The sequence below is a fragment of the Rhea americana genome, unplaced genomic scaffold, assembly GCF_003343005.1.
Source record: "Rhea americana isolate MKP2758 unplaced genomic scaffold, rheAme1 scaffold_35, whole genome shotgun sequence".
Taxonomy (NCBI): Eukaryota; Metazoa; Chordata; class Aves; order Rheiformes; family Rheidae; genus Rhea; species Rhea americana.
This window is the reverse complement of record NW_028186479.1, coordinates 3255738-3266434: the sequence shown is the minus strand read 5'-3', so window position 1 is coordinate 3266434 and position 10697 is coordinate 3255738. Positions and strand designations below refer to the sequence as shown.

The window sequence follows — 10697 nt, the reverse complement described above, 5'->3', positions numbered from 1 at the left end:
AAAAAAAAAAAAAAAAAAAAAAAGCAAGACATCTACATAACACAGACAAGTATATATACATTAAAAAGCAATTAAATCAAGTGCTATTAGCATAATACCACAGATTAAGACAAAGACGTTTTAACATCTAGTTTATCTCTACAAGTTCTATTTTCAGAAGTACTGAAAATTCAGTGTCTAAAAAGATAGATGGAGCTATAAGCATAGAGAGAATCCCATGGAAGTTAAGAGCATTTCTGTACAAACATTTCTCTACATGGCTGCCTTAGTAGATGAAGTTCCAAACTGGCATACTAAAGTTTGGGAGGAATTAAAGAAACACAGTAAGATTTATTGGATTTATGCTATGGGCACACATGCACATATACCACCCCCCCCCAAAGATACAAGCATGCTTCAGTAAACAGCCCTGTCACTTCTAAAATTCAAAGATTATAAAGTTGTTTAAATGCCAAGTATGACAATCTACTACAAAGTGCCACAGCTCATAAAAGCTGGAAGATTAATAATCAAATATGACCACGTACAATTATGTGCAACCCAATGCAAGCATTTAAAAACACAAGCCCACTGACAAATTAGCACCCACCGCATAGTTACTTGATCATTTAGAATATCAAAATTTAGCTCATTTAATTACTTTTCAAATCCTATTTTCATAAATATAGTAAGTTGTCAAACATCCATTTCAGAATCATAATACTTCTCTTCTATATGCCTCTGAAGTTCCACAATTCTGAATTAATTACTGTCCCTAATATAAAGTACATTCTTCATTTCTAAGTCTAACTACTGCATTAGAACTGTATTAGGCAGATTTTCTTATTCTCACCCAAGCGAGTTTTAAAAGTGAATTATCTTTTTTTATTTTCTATAGGAAAAAACTTCTGTCTACATACCAAAAGGTTCTATAAATTGATAGAGCTTCTCTCCAACTGATATAGCTTCAGTATACTGACGCAGATGATACAAAATAACAGCCTGATTGTAGTAAAGCATACTATTTTCAACATCATCTAAACCATCCATTTCTTCAACAGCAGAGTGAACCTTTAAAAAAAGGAAAAGAAAAAAAAACTCACTAGTTTCATTTAAAAGCACCAAATATTTTTCAAAAATAGTCTGAAGGTAGAAATTGGTCTAAAGGTAAGTCAATAAAGAATTCTGTTAATTAGTTATAAGCCAACAAACTTTTGTGTTGTTCAGTATAAGCCCAACAAAGGATTTGGATCATGTTGCAAACTATTTCAAGTTAAGAAACTTTATATCGAAAGAATGCCAGTTTTTCCTACAGTTGTAACTGCTGGAAGAGTTAAGCTTTAGATCCATTTTAGTAATAATTAAAAATATAAAAGCAGTATCCAAAATGACTAAACAGACTCAGAGGTTTAAAAGTAATGTTAACTTCCTGTTCATTTACTTTCCTCACAAGAGAGGAAGGCATAGATTTTCACCCTTTCTTTCACTTTGTCCTCATCATACAGAATCTTGAAAATCTAATCACCATTAACAACACTTGAAATAAAGCAGCATATCAGTACATTTGCATTACCTGATTTTTCAGCTGGTTAAGAGTCTGTCTCAAGCTGTCTGTTGTAGTCTGGTTACTTTTACAGAACTCTGCAACAGCAGTATTCAAAGTTATTTTGTAGTCATCTTTGTTTATGTCTTGAAGGGTATTCAGGTGTTGTAAACAAGCATCATAATTTCCAGCCTGGAAATTGCACACATCAGAAACATGCATTAGAAGACACAAAGTCTAATTTAACAGATTAATAATTTTTAATGAAAATATCCTCTGTAAGTTTACAGAACAAAGTAGTATTTCTATCATCAATATGAAGTTATCTAAAACTAAATGACTACACGTGCATTAGTAATGAAATATGAAAACAAAGTCTAAAAGCTGAGATCGGAATCAAATTTCAAGAATTCTGTGGAAGACAGACACATGGAGTAGTTTATTATAACAAGAGGATTCCATGCACAGTGTTGACCTGCTTTGTCTTCATCATACAGAATCTCAAAACTCAAAATCGTATTTCCTCGGTTTTCATAATCCTTTCCCATCATATGTACACAGAGCAACTGGAACTCCCTATGCAACTCCCAGATCATAATTTTGTGTTCATTCCTCACTCCAATTGTGTAGCTGTGAGTTACAATTTAGTTTGTGGAAGTCAGCTTAAGACACGTTGGCAAAAGAGGGTTACACTCTCCYGGTACAGGTTTAAATAACATTTTACAAGTTATTTTAGTTGTTGAATGGAGTATTCAAGCATTTGGTGATCTAGGCACGTCAACAGAGAAACCGACACCTAGCCATGATGCTCCTCTGAGGTGCGGTTTAATCAAGAAACCACATTCTTTGATGTCAGGAAGAAGACCGTCTATTTTTAAGGACTTCCAAATAGCTCATCTCTTTCTGCTTTCTGTTTTTKTCTCTTCTGTGTTTAGGCAGGAAGAATTTAGTGGCACCACACACTGAAAGAGAACTCCAAACKCTTTCAACTGTACCAAGGCTAAAATAAATGCTCTTTTGATCTCTRCTGTTCAACACTAATATAGGAATACTACAGTCACCTCTTCCATATCAAGGTTATGTCCCGTATGGTCAGTCAGATATACGGATTCATTTCTACTTCTGCCACAAGCTCACTGATGATCAAATACTATTCTTTTGAGTACCACTGTCATTCTCCACYGACTCTTACTCCTCCTATTTTAGATGATAATCCACTGAGCTTCTCCTGGGCACCTGCCTAAATTCCTCTAGTAAGGGAAGAACTACAACAGAGACTACAACTCTGTGGTCCYTTGCTGGAACTGCAATCTTATATTTTCTGTAGATAGTTGTCATTCTGCAGGTTCTGTTGACAGAACCACCACAGTCCCTTAGCTCTACTAACAAAGAGTAGTCACACAAGTTACAGAGAGATGTAGCAGGATGTTCACACACAGTATTTCCAYAGCTCCAGGGAAGTATCATCACCATGGGTTGCCTATTCATCTCACACACAAACATAGAGATTTACAGCTCAACTGCTGACCTTCTTTCTAGAGTGACACAGTTCACCTCCCAACAATTTTCTTCACGTGTTCACACTCAGAGCTCCCCTTCAACAGAGGTAGCTTTCAGATTACAGCTACAAGGCCTCTAACCATAGTTAGACTGAAAACTTTAAACTTTTATATGCTTAGCTTATTTTGTGATATTTTTCTTAAAAAAAAATCTAAACAATCCTTTACTCCATTAAACAGGATCTAGAAGATAACACACACACCTTTTATAGCAATTCTCTAACACAAAGTGCAATATATTAAAGCAGCATGCAAAGCAAGACCAGAGAAACAGTCCACAAGGCTATTTACAGCAACTCAAAATTAAGCAAAACTGACAGCCTAGACACCAGATTAATTCTGCTCACATATGTTACCTCATCAGAACACTATAAACTTACAGTTCTTAATGTAAGAGAAAGACTGAGATAAGCAAGGTACATCAGACCAGCATTAGAACTAAAGACAAAGTTATCAGCAGACCAAAAGTCTTTCAGGTATGAGTAACTGTGTGCAAGCAGGAAAGCAGGCAACCCTTTCCTGTACTATCAGTTGTCAATCAAATGGCAGTGAGCAAAGAGATACTGAAAGAGAACAGTTCGACTAGAAAGCACTCAAGAAGGTATYAGTGAACACTATCAGCTGGAGTCTGTTAAGGAACAGCTTCATGCAGCAAGAGTGCAGGAAAAAAAAAGTAATAATGCTGAAACACAAAAGAAAGAAATATCTAAAGACAGTATTTAAATTCTTCCCCCTAATCTATTTAACACATCCAAAAGTAGCTTATGCAGGTCACCGTGGAGCTAGAGATGCAACAACTAAGAGGCAAAGCAGTTAAACTTCCAGTCACACGCTACTTTAAATAAAATTAGGAGACATAACAAAGAAAAAAAGTAAACAAAGGAAAGATCTACTGCCTGAATTTTACYACATGAGAAATCTTCTAAGAAACACAAAATTGATAGTTAATACCATCTGTAGGTATTATGCGTTGAAAAATAAGCCTTAACGTAAAATAAYAGAATAGTCCACAAGATTTTTTGGTTATCTTGCTATATTTTTTCCACAAAGTGAAAAAAGGTTTTGTTGTTGTTGTTTAAAGAATACATATGCTTCCTTTAAGCCCTTTAACACCACATTTTTAGCTTTACGTGATTAATTCTTCAGAGAGTTCACGCATACCAATACTGCCATGGAACAGCAGCCTGCCTTTTTAAACTAACTAATTACACAGCTTTTATGGATACTAAGTATTGAGATTAAAACATGCTCTTGTACACTCAGTACAAGTGTCCCCTGCAAACGTCTCATATCACAACAGATAGAAAATGTAGTACTAACTGAGTTATAAAGCCAGCGTGTACTTTTGATCTAATATCYCATTAATAGATTTACAACTACATTAAGAAAACAGGAAAAATAAATTACTCCTTAAGTGCTAAGATAGCTTACATAATTCGAAGTCTCACAATTTRGCTTTTTCTTACCAGAAAGGCTTGTAATGCACTGCTTGACAATTCYTTTTCCTGATCAGTAATCCCAGAAGAAGTACCTGCTCCTTCATGTTTCTCAGTACCTTGATCTGTAAAACAGATARAGGGTTACAAGAAAGCTTGCAAATGTGATGAAAGCTATTCAGCTTAAAAGTTTAGTTTCTTCCATTTCTCAAAATATGTACAGTACAGCGAATAATTTTCCACAATACTGCAACATTGCCTCTACACTGAGCTATGCTACACTAACACCTGTCAAATTATCTCATATTCCTTGTGAATTTCTCTCCATAAAACACAAATGTAATAATCCTAGTTATCCAAAGAACTTGGTTAATGTTTTTAAAGTGTGCTTGCAATGAATAACCAAAGTCCTGCAAGTTAACTGACAACATTCTAGATTTCTCTTTTAAGTTGCAACCATACACTAGGAAGAGCTTTTCTTTTTCCCCACAAAAATTAGTAGTGAAGGTCAAACTTCACAAAACGAATACAAGTGCCACACTTGTTAGACCAGAAGTCCATGCATCTGATTTGCTGCTTCCTAAATTGCAAGTAAAAGGTGATTTAGGGAACAACACAAAAAGCAGAGCAAACTTCTGCCCAAATGAATACACTGGAAGAGTAACTCTCCCTAAATGAGATGCTGGAACCGAACCTTTTTTTTTTTTTCCTTGTAAAACTCCTTACACTCTGGACTCCTTAAGGTATTCCATCAAATGTCATCTAGTGATTATGTTGCAAGACACAATGAACAAATGTTGCCTACCCACTTTTCAACCTTAGGCTTGATCTTAAAAATCTTCCTTTGAATTATCTCTCCTAGGTGAGCAGTCACAGTTTATTTAGTGTCTTCTTCATACATGCCTTTTTCAGCAACTTCTCCAGTTCTACTATGGTCTTTTCCAGATTGGAACAACATCATATAACATTTACAATGCTGACCCCTCTGAGGATTTATATAGCAACACAAAGTTTACTTGTCTTCAATGACTTTTACATATAATTCCTAACACGTTTAAGAAAACCCATACACCTCCACCTTGCACCAAACACAAATTAATGGGTCAAAAAACATTAAGWTCTTAAAGCAAAAAAACTATCAGCTTATTTCTCGAAGCATTAGCTCTAGAAGCATTAATTCATGTGCTGGAACACACACAAGTCATTGATGTATTTTTCAAACAAAGACTTCATAAAACCACCAATATATTCCAGTTTTGGAGATAAAGGTATATCGAATTTCACAATTGTAGCTTTGGTCTAGCCTGTGTTTTGCTATTTCAACAGGCTAGGTGGACTCTGCATATTTAAAGTTTTCTCTCTCTTCCTAGAGTTCAAGGATTTAATGAAAACTCTACTAATTTCAYAGAATTGGTAAGGTTGGAAGGGACCTCTGGAGATCATCTAGGCCAACCTCCCTGCTCAGCAGGGTCACCTCCAGGCRGGCCTTGAAGATCTCCAGAGAAGGAGACTTCACAACTTCTCTGGGCAAYCTGTTCCAGGGCTCCATCACTCTCATGGTAAAGAAATTCCCCCTCACGTTCAGGTGGAACTTCCTGYGCTTCAATTTCTGCCCACTGCCTCTTGTCCTGTCACAYGGGACAACTGAAAAGAGTTTGTCCCCGTCCCCTTGACACCCTCMCTTCAGSTACTTMTACACATTGATAAGATCCCCCCTCAGTCTTCTCTTCCCCMGGCTAAAGAGGCCCAGCTCTTGCAGCCCTTCCGGCAGATGCTCCAGCCTTCTGACCATCCTCATAGCCYATTTCACTTCAAACAAGCCAAACCACCCATCCGCAGGCTCCACTGCAAAATCAAAAGTTAGGTCAAAGAGACTGCAAATTAGTTGTCTAAGAAAAGCACTCCTAAGTACCTGCTTTATGCATATTTCCTAGGAAAGGACAGGATAGGTCTACAAGAGATTTCACTATGCCTCGAAGTCTCCCAGCATGAAATTTGAGTCTATTTTAAGCAAAAATAGGCCTTCCTCTTCTCYCATAAAGTCCCATCACCATAAGTATATCTTGACCATTTGCTACTGACCAACTACCATGCTATTAAAGTATGTATATATACATATAGATATACACACACACATATACATATCTATGTATACATATATATGTATATATATGTTTTATATAACAAGAATTAGGGGTAACCAAACATCAGAAGATCTAGCCACACTAGAAATAAAGAATTCTAGTTATCTGTTTATAGTTTGTGTTTGTTGCTGRGAAGATAACAAGATCCCTTCCATTGTCCTATCTAGAAACACATTCGAGCAAGAACTGTTCAGTTGTGACTTTCATCCTGCATCAAGATGTTGGCAGTGTTGAGGTTTTAAAACCTCAACAGTCTTACGCCAGCAAATAGCAAAGAAACCTTTACTCACTATGATTTCAAAAAAAAAAAAAGAAAAAAAAGAAAAAAAAAAAATCAGGGTAACTCAGGTACTCTAGAGTGTACCCTTAGCACACTGAAGAACTCCAAGCACCTGCTTAAAATCTGACCATGCAAAAGACACTGATCAATCCAATTTGCATTGCCTTTTACTTAAAGAGAAAATGCAGAACGGGACAATATTTAAAAAACAAAACAAACTTTTGACAAGTCAAAACTTTCTATAACTAAAGAAAAAAAGAACAAAAGGTACTTCTTCTACAAGGTAAGAATGTAACAAATCCAGTTTCTGCTCTAAATCTTGTGACTGTACAGCCAAGCAGAAAACTATTATTCTTCAAGGCAAGAATTCCTTAACAGCCATGCAGAAAACTATCACTCTTCAAGGCAAGAGTTCCTTACCATCTTCGAACGAGGCACTGAATGCACCCATTTGAAAAGGGAGTTCATAGTTTTGGGAAATCACTATATGCAATAAAAATATGTTCACACAATCCTTCATGGAGTCAGAGTTCACACAGGAAGCTGAATATTGCTGAAGATGTCATTAACAGCTACTTGTCACATCACCATAAGCACTTCCACAAACCCATCCATGAAAATTCACATAAGTAATCACAGTACGCAAGTTCACGAAACATGCATCTCCAAGGAGGCTGCCCTTTACGGAATTCTGAATCGTAATGTAAAGTGCCCTTCTTTCAATTAAGAGAAAGTTAGGTCGAAGAGACTGCAAATTAGTTGTCTAAGAAAAGCACTCCTAAGTACCTGCTTTATGCATATTTCCTAGGAAAGGACAGGATAGGTCTACAAGAGATTTCACTATGCCTCGAAGTCTCCCAGCATGAAATTTGAGTCTATTTTAAGCAAAAATAGGCCTTCCTCTTCTCCCATAAAGTTAGTTTTATATCTACAAACTTCATCTACTATGACTCACTAAGCAAAAAGTTTGTGAAACCTGATGGAAGCTTATCAAGAAAGAGCAAAAATAAAGTTCAAATGAAGTAATTTACAGCATAGCTCTTTCCCTTGGGAAACAAACAACAACAAAAGTTTGGCCATTCTCTAACACTTTGCCCAAACATGCTTGAAACCCATTGAAGAGCTGAAGGTCCCGCTAATCTACTGCAGCACTCCCACACTCATTTAAACAAGGATCTATTGCTTTAGTTGATCTTAATTACTGATATACCTCACAAACAAATCTCATTTAAAGTAAGGCTCGCCCAGGATGCCAAAAATAATCCTCTAACACCACTTATAAATTGAGGAGAAAAAAAAAACTCTCAGTTTCTTCACTGCAAATGGTTATCAACTGCTTGCAAATAAAAGTATTATTTCAATATTTCTTCAGGCATTTGAAAATGAAAGAGATAGTTAGAGAAAATGAAAGAGATAAATGGTTCATCAGCAAAACATACACCATGCTGCTTTGATCCAGTGATCATTGGCATTCTTGTGGAAGCCTGTGGTCCAYGAAGTACAAGGCATGCTAGTCATTACCAACATACTTCTAGTTGTATAGCACTTATATAGATCAGCTGAACTATTCAAAAAAGCGCAGATACTGTGCTTTACAAATGAGAAGACTAAGTTTTTCTATGCAAGTTGTATTTACACATGGAGCAGTTTGTTTCTAAACTTCTCATGTTATTTAACTTTCCTAAGTACAAAGCATCTCTAAAACTAATAGCTCTCAGACTGGTGGCGAGGAGCAGAAAGTGCATCCAGGAAAAAGGAAAGGATGTAAAAAATCATCCGCTCACATTTTGATYTGGAGAAAGCTGCTGCACTGGGTTTGATGTAAAAGAAAGCAAGTCAGGAAATTATCTTCTTGGTTAGCAACCTGTATCACATGGTGCTGAGCAGCAGAAACACTGTGTCAGGGAGGCATTTCTCTTTGCATCAGCAGGTAGTTGTTCCTACCGGAGAAGTTGCACCAGGTGGACAGCAGAATATGCTTTAGGGGAACTGGTTCTACTAGAGGAGAACAAGGAAGAGCATGAGATTGCTACCTGCAAAGGGAGACTGTTCTCCTCTTTGGCCTGCTGCCACAACATCATATAAGCAATGAGAAGCCACATCTTCCACACACACAGACCCAGACASTTGTACAGTGACTGCAATCATTATCCTTCTCCTACCTGTTATCTCTAAGGACTGCTGTTCCTGAGTCCTCTTATTTCCAGCCCTTTAAATTAAACCTTGCATAAACCATGCTGTTGAATGCCAGAGCATCTCTGGAATTATTTCTTATTTCCAAACTGTAGAGGCAGGGGGATAGTCTCTTCCTGGAAGGGAGAGGAACCTATCACAGGAGTCTCACTTCAACAAAATTTTGAAGGCTGTGAAGATCAGCCACAGCATTCAGCCCTTATAAGAAGATAACAGTTTGTGGCACAAAAAGTACATTTTCCTATAAAGTACTGTGCTACTAATCTCAACATATCAGATTTAACACTGTACAATAAAAAGGAAACACTTTTCACTTGGAAGTTATAACTCACTCTGCTATGAACAAGTACATGTACCTATGCAGAATATCTTGCCGTAACCAATGTGTTTGCTTCATTTGGACAAGTACTTTTCTTCTAACCTAGTACAACAAAAATGTTCCTGACTTCACCATTTCCAAGAAGGGGGAAATATATATATCACCTAACGCCAAACTCTTCCTGTGACTTATAATCACTGTAAACTCCTTTAAAACTACCACGGGATGGTTTAGCACACATCACTTCGCAAGGTACACTAATTTTTCCCACGATGATCTTCAGACGCTGGGAGCAGGTTTCATATTCAGCATATTGAAAGAAAWTTTTTAGAGGCAATGACAAGTCGCGGTTCCGCGGCACAAGCCCAGCCGAGGAACTCGGGGAGCCGGGCAGACCCAGGCTCCCCCCGACTCTGCCCGCTTCTGGCGGCGAGCGCAGCCAGGCGGGAGACGATCAGCACCAGCGACCAACGCCAGCAAGTCACACAGCAACGCGAAACCGGGTTTACGCGGGCTGCGCTCTTCGGCGTCTCCCGGAAACCTCCGGGGGGGGGGGCGTTCAGCGGACCGAGCCCCCGCGGCTCCCGCTGCCGCTACCCAGCTCCGCGGGAGCCGCGCGCGGGGCGTCGCCGAGCCCCGTCGCCCCGCAGCGCTGCCGCGGCCCCACTTCCCCGGCGGAAGGACACGGCGGTGCGGCGGCCCGCGCCGCAGCGTCTCCTTCCGCGAGCCCCGCGCGCGGAGCGGCCCGGCGGCGGCGGCTCGCCCCGCACTCACCCGCAGCCTTGTCCGCTGCCATCTCCGCCGCCTCCGCGCCCCGCCCGGACGCGCCGCCGCGGGGATGAGCCTCTCCCCCACCCCGTCCCAGGAGCGGTAGCCGTGCCGCAGCCCCTCCGGGACTACTTTTCGGCCCCGGCTCTCCGCGCCCCGCGCCGCGCTCCCGCCCCGCTAACTGCGCCACTCGCTCCCTATTCGCCCGCCGCTTCCGGGTTCCCGGCGGCCCCGCCACATCCGCCTGTTGCCGGGGCCGCGCCTCTGACGCCAGGACGCCGTGAGCGGCCCGCCCCCGGGCGGTGCGAGGGGGCGGGGCGGGGCTGCGGGGCATGCGCATGCGCGGGGCGCCGCGGCTCGCACCGCCCGTGCGCGGCGTGGGCGCCATGTTGCAGTCGGGGACCTGCAGGCGGGTGGGAGTGTTGGGTGTCCTGGGAGGCACCGGGGGGCGGTCGCGGGCCTAGAAAGCGGCCGGG

At 40.3% G+C, this 10697-nt stretch overlaps 1 protein-coding gene across 1 annotated transcript in view; it reads right to left on the bottom strand.

Annotated features, from left to right (window-relative positions):
- Positions 1 to 10421, bottom strand: part of CNOT10 (CCR4-NOT transcription complex subunit 10) — a 37099-nt gene extending 26678 nt beyond the window's left edge. The window contains exons 1-4 of the mRNA XM_085311810.1: positions 10228 to 10421; positions 4548 to 4642; positions 1553 to 1714; positions 900 to 1050 (exon numbers count right to left, since the gene is read on the bottom strand). Of these exons, the coding sequence (XP_085167936.1) occupies positions 900 to 1050; positions 1553 to 1714; positions 4548 to 4642; positions 10228 to 10249 (430 nt within the window). The 5' untranslated portion in view covers positions 10250 to 10421. The remainder of the gene's footprint in view (positions 1 to 899; positions 1051 to 1552; positions 1715 to 4547; positions 4643 to 10227) is intronic.
- Positions 10422 to 10697: the final 276 nt, after the last annotated feature.